Here is a 16,878-nt window from a genome sequence, read left to right on the forward strand (position 1 = left end):
TGTTTACATTTTTAATAAAGGAAACACAATTGGAAAATAAGCTGATGAGATTTTTTTTTTAGAATCTCAGTTTTATTTTCTGTGTATCAGCTTAAAAAAAAAATTCTTAAAGTTGTATTGTCTCATATGACTGATACTGTCTTTCAGGGTTCCAGAAGCTAAAATATATAAACTATTGACCTTTTGATCTAGCCCCTGCACTCAGGAGCTGTTCTCTTCCAGGACAGAGTTTTATTGCTGTAATACTTTATCAGGGAGGTTTATGCAATAGTCTGATTGGGGCCCAACTGGAGAGACTCCGTCTCTTGCATTCCTGAATTTTAACTCTTTCAGGTCAAAAAAGAAGAAAAGGAACACAGCATAATGGTACTGTACATACACATGGCCATCTCATCAAGTCACATGTCAACTCGGTTATCTTTTAATCCAGGGCTGTGGAGTTGGTACAAAAATCATCCAGGTACCTAAAATTGCTCTGACTCCGACTCCTTAGTCTAATACTTCAACCGTCCCCTGCCGCCAATCCAGTGCAAAAGCTTGTCCGCCGTCATATAAACAACGACTATGGGTGGAAATTTGGCGTCTCCATTAATAGCGGGTGATGAGCCCACCCGCATTGTAAAATGCGGCTGCAGATAGCAAGCTCTTTCCACCCATAGCCGCTATTTATATGGCCGACCTAAGGTAGCGTCCAAACTTCCACGGCTCGCAGGTACCCATATTTCCTGTTACTGCTTCCTGGGTGTGTAAATTAGAAATAACTGCAAGGGAAGAAGGCCCACGTCTGAAGCATTTGTGTCTGGCGTCACTGGTGGGGAAGGGGTTAAGCAGAGCTCCTTATGCTGTCGGAGCACGGAGCTGCTGCAGAGAAAATCCAGGTTAAGCACTGAGCAGGGATTTGCCTGAGAGACGCTGGAAGGGTTAAGAGCGGCGAGGCCTTACAGTGAAATCACCTGCCGCCTGTCAGCTCATCCGCAGCACAATCTGTTTCATTAGCGACAGGCTGCATGTCTGCCGTGCCTCCACAGATCAAGCCTTTATGGAAGGTAGGCATGAGATGACTACTGTCCTGGATACGTTTTACCCAAGTACCATCAATACGGGAGCGACGCAGCAGTTTATAAAGGTGTTTGCAGACTAACAATTTAGCGACAGGGGTCTTAAAGGAAATCTAGAGTCAAAATCAAAATGAAGTTTAAGTTACCTGGGGCCTTCTGCAGCCCCCTGGAGTCACCCTGTGCCCACAACGTCTGTCTCAGTCCCTCCATCGACCAGTGGCGACCCCTGCAAAGCTTGCCAGCCACGCACCTCCTCACTGAGCTCTTGCAGCCGGGAACGCTCTGCGCAAGGGCAGTGCACGTCAATCGCTACTGCGCATGCACAGATTCTGGGAGCACAATCAGGGTGTGCGTCTCAGGGCCGTGCATGCGCTGTGGTCTCTGTCTGGTCGTGACTGGCCAGTTTTGCGGGGGTCATCGCTGCTCTATGGAGGGACGCTGACAGACGACACAGGATGTGTCCAGGGGGCTACAAAAAGCCCCAGGTAAGTCAGGGCCCTTTTCCACTACAGCGTTTGCGATTGCTTAATCGCAAAACCGCAAACCGCTAGTGATTTTACAATCGCTACGGTTTGCTTTTTAACATAGGAATCGCGGTAGGTAATTTCCACTACCGCGATTCGTCTTTTACTTGATCGCGCCGCGGAACTATTTTTGCCGCGATTTTGCTATGCAGTGCATAGCATAGCAAAATCACGATCGCAAACGTCGGGAAATCGCCAGGAATTTTTTTCTTTTGCTGAATCGCAATTGCTAGCGTTCAGCGCGAACGCTAGCGATTGCTAGTGGAAAAGGGCCCTCAGACTGATTTTTTATTTAGATTTAAGTAACTATACACTGTTCGATTTTTCTCATTGATATCCGAGCGATCATTTGATCAAATCTGCTAGAGATCGATGCCACAAATGGTTCCCTATCAAAATCGATCTATTCGGTCGCGACCGCACTAGGTGGAAGATTTCGATCGTCAGAGGGTCAGGAGTGCGTCGCTAGCGGCGTTAGATTTCGTAGTGTATGCAGCGAAGCTTAACGTGTACCCCAGCTAAAGCTCTGATGCAAAATTAGATACTTACCTAAAGAGAGGAAAGCCTCAGGATACAATTGAGGATTCCCTCGGTGGCCTGATAATTCCCCCCCGCCCGGGAGATCAGCGACATTGGGAGCATGCAGCTCTTCTCCCTGTATCAGATCTGTGCAAGCCCGCCCACGCATGTAAGCCGGTATAGCCGGACTCCATGCTACTACGCATGCACGGTCATGCTCGCATGTGCACTGCACGACCACGCTGCAAGACGGGAAGGAGCGCGGCCCCGATCTGAAGGGGAGCTGCGCTCAGTGATGGGGAACATCGGAGTAGCGAGTGAAGCCTCAATAGGATCCTAAGGCTACCCTTTCGCTAAAGGTGAGTATCTGATTTTGATCCCGAGCTTCGGCTCGGGATGGCTTTAAACTCACCTGCCTGCTGGCACTTCCTCCTATGTCTCCTCCCTGTGTCTTTACTCCAGGGCACCTGTGTCACGTCACAAAAGCAGTGATGAGCAACGGGTAACAACTGGATGAAATCCGCCTCCCATGCTGCGGTCACGTGACTACAAACACTTCCTCCTTCCAAGTTGAAGGAGGAAGTGTTTGTTTGTAGTCACGTGAATAGGCTTGGAATGCAGCGTGGGAGGCGCCGTGGGACGGAGAAAAAGAAGACTGCTGGGTAAGTTTAACCCCCCTCACCCACACTCACCTGCAATAATAGTTTTTACCCGTTACTCATCACTGCACAAAAGCTAGAGGCCAAACACTAAAGGCCTCTAGTGGTCATGTTAGGTGAGTGCCATGCTGCTCATAGGGTTTGGCTCCTAGCGTTTAATCACGTGACACAGATGCTCCCAGGTGAGAAGACACTGGGGGATGCTCCGGCTGAGGAGAGACGACACAGGAGTAAGGGCCTGTTCCCACTATGCCAGAATTCAGGCCGAATCTGCAGCATCTCCCCGCAGGCGACTCGGGTGTGAAAACGCTGCCTATACCTATAATGGGCTGCCGTCCGAATTGTACTCAGGTGAGATGTTTGGGATTAGTCAATCTATAGCAGCATGTCTGATGGCTAAATATTGGAGCTTTAGTTGTCAGTTGTTTCCGACTGATCTGCAGAATACACTTCCTATTCCATAGCTCTATCCACACGCCTAACTCTAAACCCCTTCCCTTAGAATACCTCTATCTATAGACCTAACTCTAAACCCTCTTTCCTTAGAATACCTCTATCTATAGACCTAACTCTAAACCCCCTTTCCTTAGAATACCTCTATCTATATGCCCAACACTTACCCCCTCCCCTAGCATAAGCCTATCTATACGCCTCTCCCTACCCTAACCCTAACTTGCTCGGTTATATCATAGTTGTGCCCCAGTACTCGTCTCCAGAGAGATCGGCCATTTAATAGCCAAGTTCCAGTGCCCCATAACTGATAGCCGACACTATAGCTGAGTGCCCAAAATAAGCACCCGTCACACCATAGCTGCAAATTTTTATTGCAGTCCATGGCGGCTTGTAGTACAGCCCACTAGCAGCTAGACTTTTGTCTTGCAGTCTAGAATGATTGGCAATCACAAATATGAATACATGGTCAGAGAAGACCTTATTTTTAGGTTTTCCTGCCGTCTAGCAACCAGGGATACTCAACTTCGGATTCGGGAGATACCCGGATAGTTGCTATCCGGATATCTCCCAGTAAACCTGTGCGGCTGGGCGGGGGGGTCAAGCTTACCTGTCTGACGTCTTCTTCGGTCCGTCCCTCGGCGCCTCCTACGATGCGTTCCACGCAGCGGTCCTGTGACTACAAACACTTCCTCCTTCCGGGTTGAAGGAGGAAGTCTCTGTAGTCACGTGACGCGCGTGGAACGCATCGTAGGAGGCGCCGAGGGATGGACCGAAGAAGACGTCAGACAGGTAAGCTTGACCCCCCCGCCCATCCGCACAGGTTTACTGGGAGATATCCGGATAGCAACTATCCGGGTATCTCCCGAATCCGAAGTTGAGCATCCCTGCTAGCAACTTCAGTTTGTGTTCAGTATTGTGTTGGGAAAGCTTTGGAGACGGGATCTGTAGGCCTCTTCCAGACGGTAGACTGAACCGCACACTTGTGGCGGAGTTCAGCATCCCATCTGCCGGCCCCCATTCTGGTGCAATTTAAATGCAGCTGAATGGCAGCATTTGTAGCACCACATGTGTTAGCACTTGAAACAGGGCTGTGGAGTTGGAGCAATTTTTGAGTACCTAGAGTCTGAGTCGGTGGTTTCATAAACTGAGTGTAACGATTGTGGAACTTTCTCCGTGATCAGCGCACAACGCGTGCGCTGACACGGCGGAAATCCTCCACAAGCGTATATTTGCAGGCACCCAGCAAAAGGTGCTACGCACCTGTAGAGGGAAATTCCTGTCGGCAGATGGCGCTGGGGAGTGCAGAGGAACCAATCCTCTGTACCTCCACAAATGCCAGACAGGAATTGTACGAAGCGCAGAACGCAATCGCAAGAGAGGCGATTGCGAATGAGAACGAGCAAAGGGACAGGTTGTATGTGTGTGCGCCAATCCAGTCGCCACCCCGCGACCGCGCACACACAACAGCATATGTGAAATAGGAACGCGATCGCGAGAGGTGCGATCGCCAGACGTGACACAAGGCAGATCAGGACAGAATACGAGGGTTGCAAAGGCACAGTAAATAATACAATGAGAAGATGCGGAAAACAACAAACGCTAGCTAACCGCGAACACCGCACTCATTCGCAACAGTGCACGCGGTTATGCGCGGTCTCCACGTGATAAGCACAATAGAGACAAGCACGCCTAACTAACCATCGACAGACAAACATGAAACAGAGGACGCGAACGATTGCTTAAAGGGAAGGTCCAAGCAAAAAAAAAAATGAGTTTCACTTACCTGGGGCTTCTACCAGCCCCATGCAGCCATCCTGTGCCCTCGTAGTCACTCGCTGCTGCTCCAGTCCCCCGCTGGCAGCTTGCTGACCTCGGAGGTCAGAACCGAATTGCGTACATTTTTACACATTCCCGCCAGTGCAGGAACATTAACACATACATTTTTACGCGTTAGTGGTGCAACGCGTAAATTTTTGTTCCTGCACTAGCTGGAATGCGTAAAAATGTATGCAATGTGGCCCTGACCTCCGAGGTCAGAAAGCTGCCAGCGGGGGACTGGAGCAGCAGTGAGTGACTACGAGGGCACAGGATGGCTGCATGGGGCTGGTAGAAGCCCCAGGTAAGTGAAACACATTTTTTTTTTTTGCTTGGACCTTCCCTTTAACGGTTACCTCACCGAGCCTCCAGCAAGCGGTCGTAGCAGATAAGACAGACACACGAAAACAGGGACAAGCGAGAGATAGGATCCACAGCACTAGCGAAAAGAGGCTAGCGCGATCCAGGTACAGAGTAGCAGAACAGAAGGATCCCCAGCGCTAGCGAAAAGTGGCCAGCGCGATCCCAGGAGACAGAACAGAAGGATCCCCAGCGCTAGCGAAAAGTAGCTAGCGCGATCCCAGGAGACAGAACAGAAGGATCCCCAGCGCTAGCAAAAAGTAGCCAGTGCGATCCCAGGAGACAGAACAGAAGAGATAGCTGGTAGCAACCGCTGCACCAGCTATACTCCAAGAACAGAGATCAGAACCATTTCCTGTCAACCACCATACGGACAGGACAATGGCAAACAGGCAAGACAAGACAGAACAGGCAATACAGATAATACAATCCTAACTGCACTAGGGAAATCTGCCTAGCGCAGATTTAGGAATTACTCTAAGCTGATGTTCAAACAGAGAGCAAGGCTGACACCCCACCAGGAGTGTTACATAGGACGAAATCCTTATGAACAGCGAAGCATTGTGGGAAAGACATAGTACTTATAGTACACGCCTCCAATGAATGTGGCCAGGCAATTTGCATGACAACGTATGCAAATTCCTCAGCAAGCACAAGCTGCAAAACTGACAGAAGCTCTGCTTCCCAGAGTCCTGCAGCATGCAAACCTACACAATGGTCAAAAGGCTGGCTGCCTGCACAGGCAGCTGAGCAAATCATAACACTGAGGAGTTGGAGTCTGATGATTTTTGTACCCACTCCATAGCCCGGGGCTGAGGAGTCACAGCAATTTTGGGTACCTGAAGTCAGAGTCAATGGTTTCCTAAACTGAGAATTCTAAGTTGGAGTCCACAGCCCTGGCTTGAAAACACGTTAGGGTTACCTCATAGTAGAAAAGCACGGCTGCTCTCAAATGTGACTCCATGGAGGGGTCACCTGCCCACCAGTTGTGTGGAGCGCTAACATGCACCCGGCCGGTGCACGAGAGCAGCTGACAGGCAGTGAATTCCAGGCATACTGCCTTCAGCTGCTCCTCTAGAAAAGGCAAAATATCAGTAGTGTGGTCCTCCAGAAAACCGATACAAGCATCTTAAACTCCTAATTATACTGTAAACTCAGGCCAAGAATAAGTCTTCAGGACCCCCTGCACAGAAACTCGATAATCCAAATGAGCCATGTAATGGAAAGCTCAATAAAAACAATGTTGATATAGAGAACAGATGGTAGTGAAAAGGTTACTCTCTACGTGGATTGGAAGGGATTATTTATTAACGAGCCATGGTGGGGAGCCAGACTAATGAGCAGAAGCTCGGCAGGGGGGGTTTACTGCTTCCTCAGGGTGTCAGATAAAGAGATCGCTCCGCTCATTCACATTTGTCTCCTTCTCTCTTTTACTCATTCAGTTTCTACAACTCTCTCCCAAACATCCCCGGAGCACCCTTTCCAAGAAGATCCCACCTTAAACCCTGTGGAGATGCCCTCAAGCAGGAAAACGGGTGGGGGTGGAGACATACCTAATCCCCTTCTACAGTATTACATCCGTATGGTGAGTTCCCTGGGTGACATGCCTGTGCATTAGTCAGTGGATTGTAAAAGGAGCACCTGAAGTCAGATATGGGGGCTGCCATATCAAGTATGATAGGGGGGGGTATCCGGTAGATGTAATGCAGGTGAAAAACCTCAGTGAACCGTGAAAAAGAGAAAGTAAACTGAGAATACTAGGAGTATCAAATAGTGTTGTATTTTTACGCAATGGAATATTGTGTGATGCAAAATGCTACTTACAAAATTGGGTTGCCAGTAGGCAACCACCATATCAGGCAGTTGGTGAATTCTATCTCCACACGGCAAGGGTCTCTCCTTCAGGAAGGGTTGGGTTGCAAAAACAAAACAAAAGGATCTGCTGGATAATTATCACGGGATCACTCCTGAGGGATGGGGAGAACTGTACACAAATTTGTAGGAGGCGCCCAAAAGTAGTATGTGACCTAGATGTAAGCACTCCAAGTCTTCGCATTCAGCTGCTAAAGACACTGTACCATAGACCTGAAGAAGTGGGCAGGCATAGCAAAACTCGTTGACGTTTCTGGTGTCAAATTTACCTCAGATTGGAGGTTTAGCATATGACTGGTCCATCACCCACGTCCAATTGATCACACACTACTTTTGGGGAGCCTCCTTCCAATTTGTATATCTAGTATGAAAGACCGATCAGTTTGTGTTCCTTCAAAGGTTTACTGTACCCAAAAGTAATATAAATATTGCAAGCAAGGCTATATAGGCTGAGTCACCTGCTGACTCTCCTTGCTAATATAATTCTCCTTCTAAAGTAACCCCATCTACCCACATTTCCTCCAGTTCCTTAGGGTTCATAGGTAGTGATGGCCCTACTCATGGAGAAGCATGTGATCAGTTTGATCAGCTGACAGATTTGTAAGGTTCTGATTTGCTGGTCCTGATCATGTGTTAAACCAGGAAGTCATCACAGAAAATCAGGACCTTACAAATCTATCAGCTGATCAAACTGATCACATGCTTCTCCATGAGTTCCCCTAATCAGGGCCATCCCTATTCATAGGCTGGGCTTCAAAAACTGGGATAGGTCGATGTCAGAAGTAAAAAGCAGTAATGTGGTTGGGATGAGGACTTCCTGAACCATAACTGTACCAATATGCAGGTAAAAGGGACACGTCCACCTTCGGTGCTTGCATCCTTGGCTCACTGGTTATTAATATGAAGGAGACTAACAGAAGAGTGGGTGTCATAGGACTAGTAACATGCATTTTAGAAGAAATTCATCCAAGAATGCTTATCTTTTCCCCAAAATTAATGTTAAAGATACATTCAAGCTCCGCACAGCATTCACCAACCATGAATGAAGGAGATTCCAGGAGACAGGTAGCTCCTCTGGGAGAGCTGGACAGAGGCGTCATCAGCAGGACCACTATCTGCTTCTTTTAGCAAGGAGAAACAGAATGGACACTGCCAGAGCTCTTCAATATGACCTCCAGCAGGCCACTGATGTGAATGTTTCTGCCAGACAATCAGAAACAGGGTGGCCTGAGGGCCTGACATCTTCTAGTGGGTCCTGTGCTCACTGCATTGGAGTTTGATATGCATTTCCTGTAGAGTACCAGAATTGGCAGATCCACCACTGGCACGCTGTGGTTTTGATAGATGACAGCAGGTTTATAATGAGCACATGTGACAGATATTAAAGGGTCTGGAGAAGCCATTGAGATTCATCAAATATCATAGCCAGTTCAGGGATGGGTCAGTGATGGCCTGGGAAGCATATTCATAGAGGGACTCACAGACCTCTACAGGCTAGATAATGGCACCTTGACTGCCATCAAATATCCGAATGAAACCCTTGGTGAGAGCCTACACTGGCGCAGTGGGCCCTGGTTTCCTCCTGATGCACGACCATGCCCGGCCTCATGCGATCCTGCCACACTGCACCAGCAAGGCCCACGAAGAGCAGATGGAGGAATTGCGCCAGCTGCTCACAGGCATACTCATTTGCCGGGCTGGCACTCTCCCAACTAGAGACCCGACTCTGCACACTGCCTGAAGTCTCGTTGATCCCCCGCACCGCCAACCGGAAATATGTTCAGTTGCTGGTAAGCTGCTCTTCATCCCCCCGGGAACCACCTTTGATGGGGGTATCGCGCCAGGCACACGTGATAGGCGGACCCACACACCTATTTGAGGCCTGGGCTCCAGCCTCCAAACTAGGCCTCACTATTACATAATTTGGGCTCCACCCCTCTGTGCACAGGAGTCCAGCACAGCCTGCAGTATTCTGGGCTCTGTCCCTTGGCTTCTCAACTCCCTTTAAAGTAATGGTATTTGCTGGGAAAAGTGTTTGTTTAATGTATGCAGGGGTTAGTGTATGTAGAGTTAGTGCAGGAAGGATAAATGTAGCTGTGATAAGTGTAGCTATGGGGACAGCAGGGATTAGTGTTAGGTGGAGACAGCTTGGGGAAAAGTTTCATAAGGCGACAGTGTTCTCCCCAGAATTTTTTTCCAGCCGGGTGTCATGAAAAAGTAGCCGGGTGGGACGGGAAGGGCCAATGCAGGTCCGTTGCTTCTCTGCACAACTCTACTTACAGCACAGGAGGAGAGCCGATTGCAGACGGGTGTTCACCCAAATTAGCCGGATGGAGCACCGGGCTAAGAGCCTGGGGAGAACACTGGACGCCCCTGCACTATAAACGCACCAGGTTTATGATATCATTTTCCCCTTATTTTTGTCCTCTAAACCTTGGTGCGTTTTACAGTTAGTACGTCTTATACAGAATCTTGTTATAAAAAAACTCTGATATAGTAAACCTCTGTAGTATGAAAACTAAGTTATGTGTTTATATAATAAATAATACATGAATTTGTTTCTATGTTTATCCCATCCATCTCCCAGCTGTTAGACCGCACTCCGGGGGATCCTCTTAATGAGCTGGAGAAGGACACATCCCACGTGACCCCAGGTAAGGAGGAGGGAGGAGGATGGTGAGGTGGTCAGGGTGGGGATGGGGGAGTAGCTGAAAGCTATTAAGGCAAGGGTACATAGATTCTACCCGGCACTCCACAATTGGATTCAACACTCTGCAGTCTTACCAAGTACTCTTATTCTGATCTGACTCTGTGCTCTGTAATCTGTGTGTGTGATCTGCAGTCTGACTCTGTCCTCTGCAGTCTGTGTGTGTGATCTGCAGTCTGACTCTGTCCTCTGCAGTCTGTGTGTGTGATCTGCAGTCTGACTCTGTGCTCTGCAGTCTGTCTGCGATCTGCAGTTTGACTCTGTGCTCTGCAGTCTGTCTGTGCTCTGCTGTCTGACTCTGCAGTCTGATGCTGTGCTCTGCAGTCTCTGTGCAATCTGCAGTCTAACTCTTTGATCTGCAGTCTCTGTGCAATCTGCAGTCTGACTCTGTGCTCTGCAGTCTGTCTGTGCAATCTGCAGTCTGACGCTGTGCTCTGCAGTCTCTGTGCAATCTGCAGTCTGACTATGTGCTCTGCAGTCTGTCTCTGTGTTCTGCAGTCTGTCTGTGCAATCTGCAGTCTGACTCTGTGCTCTGCAGTCTCTGTGCAATCTGCAGTCTGGCTCTGTGCTCTGCAGTCTGACTCTGTGCTCTGCAGTCTGACTCTGTGCTCTGCAGTCTGACTCTGTGCTCTGCAGTCTGTCTGTGCAATCTGCAGTCTGACTCTGTGCTCTGCAGTCTCTGTGCAATCTGCAGTCTGGCTCTGTGCTCTGCAGTCTGGCTCTGTGCTCTGCAGTCTGGCTCTGTGCTCTGCAGTCTGGCTCTGTGCTCTGCAGTCTGACGCTGTGCTCTGCAGTCTGACTCTGTGCTCTGCAGTCTTACTCTGTGCTCTCCAATGTGTCTGCAGTCTGGCTCTGTGCAATCTACAGTCTGGCTCTGTGCGATCTGCAGTCTGGCTCTGTGCGATCTGCAGTCTGGCTCTGTGCGATCTGCAGTCTGACTCTGTGCTCTGCAGTCTTACTCTGTGCTCTCCAATGTGTCTGCAGTCTGGCTCTGTGCAATCTACAGTCTGGCTCTGTGCGATCTGCAGTCTGGCTCTGTGCGATCTGCAGTCTGGCTCTGTGCGATCTGCAGTCTGACTCTGTGCTCTGCAGTCTGTCTGTGCAATCTGCAGTCTGACGCTGTGCTCTGCAGTCTCTGTGCAATCTGCAGTCTGACTATGTGCTCTGCAGTCTGTCTCTGTGTTCTGCAGTCTGTCTGTGCAATCTGCAGTCTGACTCTGTGCTCTGCAGTCTCTGTGCAATCTGCAGTCTGGCTCTGTGCTCTGCAGTCTGACTCTGTGCTCTGCAGTCTGACTCTGTGCTCTGCAGTCTGACTCTGTGCTCTGCAGTCTGTCTGTGCAATCTGCAGTCTGACTCTGTGCTCTGCAGTCTCTGTGCAATCTGCAGTCTGGCTCTGTGCTCTGCAGTCTGGCTCTGTGCTCTGCAGTCTGGCTCTGTGCTCTGCAGTCTGACGCTGTGCTCTGCAGTCTGACTCTGTGCTCTGCAGTCTTACTCTGTGCTCTCCAATGTGTCTGCAGTCTGGCTCTGTGCAATCTACAGTCTGGCTCTGTGCGATCTGCAGTCTGGCTCTGTGCGATCTGCAGTCTGGCTCTGTGCGATCTGCAGTCTGACTCTGCGCTCTGCAGTCTGGCTCTGCGCTCTGCATCTGTGTTCTGCAGTCTGACTCTGTGCTCTGCAGTCTGACTCTTTGCTCTGCAGTCTCTCTCTGAAGTCTGACTCTGTGCTCTGCAGTCTAACTATGTGCTCTGCAGTCTGACTATGTGCTCTGCAGTCGGTCTGCAGTCTGACGCTGTGCTCTGCAGTCTGCGATCTGCAGTCTGACTCTGTTCTCTACAGTCTGCGATCTGCAGTCTGACTCTGTGCTCTACAGTCTCTCTGTGCGGTCTGACGCTGTGCTCTGCAGTCGGTCTGTGCAATCTGCAGTCTGGCTCTGTGCTCTGCAGTCTCTCTGTGCAGTCTCACTCTGTGCTCTGCAATCTCACTCTGTGCTTTACAGTCTGTCTGCGATCTGCAGTCTGGCGCTGTGCTCTGCATTTTCTCTGTGCAGTCTGACTCTGTGCTCTGCAGGCTGTCTGTGATCCGCAGTCTGACTCTGTGCTCTGCAGTCTGTCTGTGCGATCTGAAGTCTGACCCTGTGCTCTGCAGTCGGTCTGTGTGATCTGCAGTCTGGCTCTGTGCTCTGCAGTCTAACTCTGTGCTCTGCAGTCTAACTCTGTGCGATCTGCAGTCTGTCTGTGCGATCTGCAGTCGGTCTGTGTGATCTGCAGTCTGGCTCTGTGCTCTGCAGTCTAACTCTGTGCTCTGCAGTCTAACTCTGTGCTCTGCAATCTAACTCTGTGCGATCTGCAGTCTGTCTGTGCGATCTGCAGTCTGACTCCAAGAGCTGGTCCTCTACTCTCTGATCCAGCTTTATGCTCTGCGATCTGCAGCCTCATTATGGTACTCCCAAGACAGTCTGCATTCTCTGATACGAGTCTGTACTGTGTGGTCTAGCTCCACACTTGGAATGTACTTACCAGTCTGACTCTGGGTTTGTGATCTGAGTCTATGCTATCCGGTCTGACTGAGTCTGTGTTATTTGGTCTTATTCTCTTTGGTCTAACTCTGAGTCTGTGTTCATCAGTCTCCCTGTGTTTTCCAGTACTTTATATGCTTTGTCATCTGACTCTCAATCTGCATTTTCTAGTCTGACTCTGGCTCTGCACCTGCCAGGCTGATGCTATGCTTGCAGGCTTGGCTCTGTGCTCTCTGATCTGACTCTGCACCTGCCACACTGACACTATGCTTGCAGGCTTGGCTCTGTGCTCTCTGATCTGACTCTGGCTCTGCACCTGCCAGGCTGACTCTATGCTTGCGGGCTTTGCTCTGTGCTCTCTGATCTGACTCTGCACCTGCCACACTGACACTATGCTTGCGGGCTTTGCTCTGTGCTCTCTGATCTGACTCTGCACCTGCCAGACTGACTCTATGCTTGCAGGTTTGGTTCTGTGCTCTCTGATCTGACTCTAGTTCTTCCAGTCTTGCGCGAGTGCTCTCTGTTCTCGTAACTCACTCTGTCCTCTCTGACTCTGGCTCTGCACCTGCCAGACTGACGCTATGCTTGCGGGCTTGGCTCTGTGCTTTCTGATCTGACTCTGGCTCTGCACCTGCCAGACTGACGCTATGCTTGCAGGCTTGGCTCTGTGCTCTCTGATCTGACTCTGGCTCTGCACCTGCCAGACTGACTCTATGCTTGCAGGCTTGGCTCTGTGCTCTCTGATCTGACTCTGCACCTGCCACACTGACACTATGCTTGCGGGCTTTGCTCTGTGCTCTCTGATCTGACTCTGCACCTGCCAGACTGACTCTATGCTTGCAGGTTTGGTTCTGTGCTCTCTGATCTGACTCTAGTTCTTCCAGTCTTGCGCGAGTGCTCTCTGTTCTCGTAACTCACTCTGTCCTCTCTGACTCTGGCTCTGCACCTGCCAGACTGACGCTATGCTTGCGGGCTTGGCTCTGTGCTTTCTGATCTGACTCTGGCTCTGCACCTGCCAGACTGACGCTATGCTTGCGGGCTTTGCTCTGTGCTCTCTGATCTGACTATGCACCTGCTAGACTGACTCTATGCTTGCGGGCTTTGCTCTGTGCTCTCTGATCTGACTCTGCACCTGCTAGACTGACTCTATGCTTGCGGGCTTTGCTCTGTGCTCTCTGATCTGACTTTTCGCTCTATGATCTGTCTCGGTGCTCTTTGATCTGACTCTAGTCCTTCCAGTCTTGCGCGAGTGCTCTCTGTTCTCGTTACTCACTCTGTCCTCTCTGATCTGACTCTGCTGTTTCTGACCTCACTCTGCATTACTGAGCTTATATTGCACTGTCCAGTGTACAGGCCCATATACACACTAGATTAAAGTCGGCTGAGGTGGTCTATAATGACCGCCATTGCTGATAATCCGGGCATGTGTACAGCTGCCTCAGACTGCCACCCGGCCGTCAGGGGGATTGATTTGGCCTAGCAACGGGCAATCATTTTGTTCTCCCCGTTCTCCCTGCCCATCGAGTGACTTCACATCAGCACTGCTCCAATGGTCCTTTGCCTACCCCCTCCTCTCCCCCACAATGCAACAGAACACATTGTTGGCCTTCAGGCTAACGATGTGTCTGTACAGCCTCGGCCCCACGATGTTCCCCAAAGGATCAGGTCACAATCCCTGTCAGGTGACATCTGTCTTGTGTGTTTACGAGCCTCACCTCTGCGTTCCTCAGTCTAATTCTGTGTTCTCCAGTCTGAATCTGTGCTTTCCAGACTTATTCTGAACCCTCCAGTCTAACTCTGTGGTCTCCAATTTGTCTTGTACTCACTGGCCTGTCTATGTGTTCACCAGTCTTTGTGCTCCCCAATCTCTGCAATCTTGAGATTACTGCTGGTGATCCATGCTGGATCAGCAATGAGTGACGCTATTGTTCTATAATTTTTTTGATTTGTACATCAGCTATTCCAACACTGTCACCTACAACATTCCAGATATCACAGTTATTGCATGTTTGTACATAACGGGAGTTTTAATGTTTTCAAACTGTCTGGTCTGATCCTAGTTCCCCTGTCATGATAGCTTGTCTGTCTTTGCTGTGATGATTTGGGCTTCACACTCCCGATCTCTTCCCATAGATCTATATGAGCTGTCTCAGTATCTGCAGAGCAGAGGAAAGCTGCCTTCTCCCAGGTAATGTCCTCCCCACGTGTCACTTCTCCTCTCTGGATTCAGCTCTCCTGTCCTGTATGATGTCTCTTCTCTTACACTACCTCTGTGTCGCCAGGGCGGTGGAGAAGGAAGCCAGAGTCCCCAAACCTCAGACTAACCCCAAGAAGCACCAAGAGGGCAAAGCGCCAGAGGCAGTGAAGAAGGAGGTGAGAACTTCATCATGCTGTTCCCACACACTGGTACTTGTATGAACATCTTACTAACCTCCCCTCGTTTCTTCATAGGTGTTATCTACTCAGCGTCGCCAGAACGTGCCGAAACCACTGAAGAGGGTCTCTGCTCGGGGAGGAAGGAGCATCTGGAAGTAGAGGGCGGGGCATCTGGAAGTAGGCCTCTAGGTCTATGCTTGCATCCACTTGTGCCTTGATCCACTGTGCCTTGGGTTCTCCTTGTTGGCTTTGTTTTTGTGTGCAGATTGTATATGTACATAGACTAATGGTGGCCACACCACATACAATAATAAGATCTGATTGTATCACCAAGAGTCAAGAAAAATGTCGGTTATACAGAAAAATTTAAATTTTTTCTTCTTATTTAACTTAGCTAGAAATCTGATGAAATTTCTCATTTTTTAAAAAAATTTAGGGCCAGTTCATATGGGCATTGACTTGGCGTTTATCTTGCTGAAGTGCTGTCCATTGAAGTCTTTACATGACAACAGAGTCTGCTTTGACTTTTCCCATTGACCACCCAACGTCCTGTCTATATACTGTAATGCCCACAGACCGCTTACTACCAGGCGTACATTTAGAATGAAGACCGCAGGAATTTAAGTGCCAAAAATAGCTGCAAATAAAATATTGGTGAAATACTGATATTCTACTATGAATCAGTGAGTAATTCTGATCTAAAATATTGGTATTTTGGTATTTTACTATGGCCCAAACACCCCCCCCCCCCACTTGCTGATGCCTAACCCTAAGAATCCCCACCCAGAAGCCTAATCGTAAAGACTCCCCTGCTGCTGCCTAACACTAAGGACCCCTCAGCCTTTGCCTAAGGACCCATCTGCCGAAGCCTAACCATAAGGACCCGCCGCCAATGACTAACTGTAAAAACTCATCCCCGCTGATGCCTAACTCCAAAGATACCCCTGCCGATGCCTAACCCTATATGCCGGGGCTGTCCACTATACAAGCTTCGGTTTCAAATATTTGAGCGTCTTCGGAGCTCAAATTACCTCTTGTAGCTGATAATCACGGCTATTAACAAAGGGGCCTACTGTGGCGCCCAAATTGACTGCTTCACACCACTAGTGCTCAAATACAAAGTGGGCCAAAATTGGGAGTGCGTCCTCCTCTCTCCCTTTATAATGTTATCTGGCGTCTATTGCCTTCCTCTCCTACGCAGTTCCCTAGTGTCTAGTGGCCCCTTCCCTCCCCTGTGCAGTTCCCTGTTGTCTAGTGGCCCCCTAGTCGCCAAATTTGATGGCTTCGCAGGCCAGATCTGGCCCCTGGGCCGGAGTTTGACATGTATGGTCTAAAGATATATTCTAGGCCTCCCTATGCTCTGCTGCCCATCACTTGTAAACTAAGGTGGTGGCCAATCTTTCCCTAACCAAACACTCTATGGTAGCTTAGGGGATGGGGCTTATGACATACTTACTATTAGAGTTTTGCAGCCTAGTATAGAGTCTTGAACATAGGCAGGTATATATAGAGAGAGTAGTCACATGTTTCTCTGATTTTACTATTGTTATGGACGTATCACTAACTTTCCTCTTCAGCCAATGAAATCTAGACGGTTTTAAAAAGATTGTATATCTCTTTTCTTCTTATTTTTTGAAGGAACTGTAAGTTATGACTGTTGTGTGTATTTATTATTTATAAATGGAAAAGATATTTTGTATAAATTATTTTTTACATAGTAAATAGTTTTGTCTAAAATAAAGAAAGCATGTGTTTCTTAACATAAAATCTGTATTTCCAATTCATTTTATAAAACTGTTGGTCACGTGACTGCTGGGTTTCCAATATCCACTGGACAGCTTGATTGAAGATCTCTGTAGACAGCCGCCACCGGCACTTGCACTACAGTATATAGCAAAGGAAAAAATGTGTGCAGCATTCATATTTCAAAATTGAACGCAGCTAAATGCAGTGTGCCCTGTAAGTCCATGAGACTCTAGGTGAAACCGTGTCCATTCGCTTGCAAAAAGGCAGCTGCCTG

At 49.0% G+C, this 16,878-nt stretch overlaps 1 protein-coding gene across 1 annotated transcript in view; it reads left to right on the top strand.

The window, feature by feature from the left end:
* The window catches only part of CNTROB (centrobin, centriole duplication and spindle assembly protein), an 83,381-nt gene extending 66,844 nt beyond the window's left edge, over positions 1–16,537 (top strand). Inside the window, exons 15-19 of the mRNA XM_068274016.1 lie at positions 6,831–6,973; positions 9,848–9,914; positions 14,616–14,670; positions 14,765–14,855; positions 14,934–16,537. Of these exons, the coding sequence (XP_068130117.1) occupies positions 6,831–6,973; positions 9,848–9,914; positions 14,616–14,670; positions 14,765–14,855; positions 14,934–15,017 (440 nt within the window). The 3' untranslated portion in view covers positions 15,018–16,537. The remainder of the gene's footprint in view (positions 1–6,830; positions 6,974–9,847; positions 9,915–14,615; positions 14,671–14,764; positions 14,856–14,933) is intronic.
* Positions 16,538–16,878: the final 341 nt, after the last annotated feature.

Source organism: Hyperolius riggenbachi, chromosome 3 (assembly GCF_040937935.1).
Source record: "Hyperolius riggenbachi isolate aHypRig1 chromosome 3, aHypRig1.pri, whole genome shotgun sequence".
NCBI lineage: Eukaryota > Metazoa > Chordata > Amphibia > Anura > Hyperoliidae > Hyperolius > Hyperolius riggenbachi.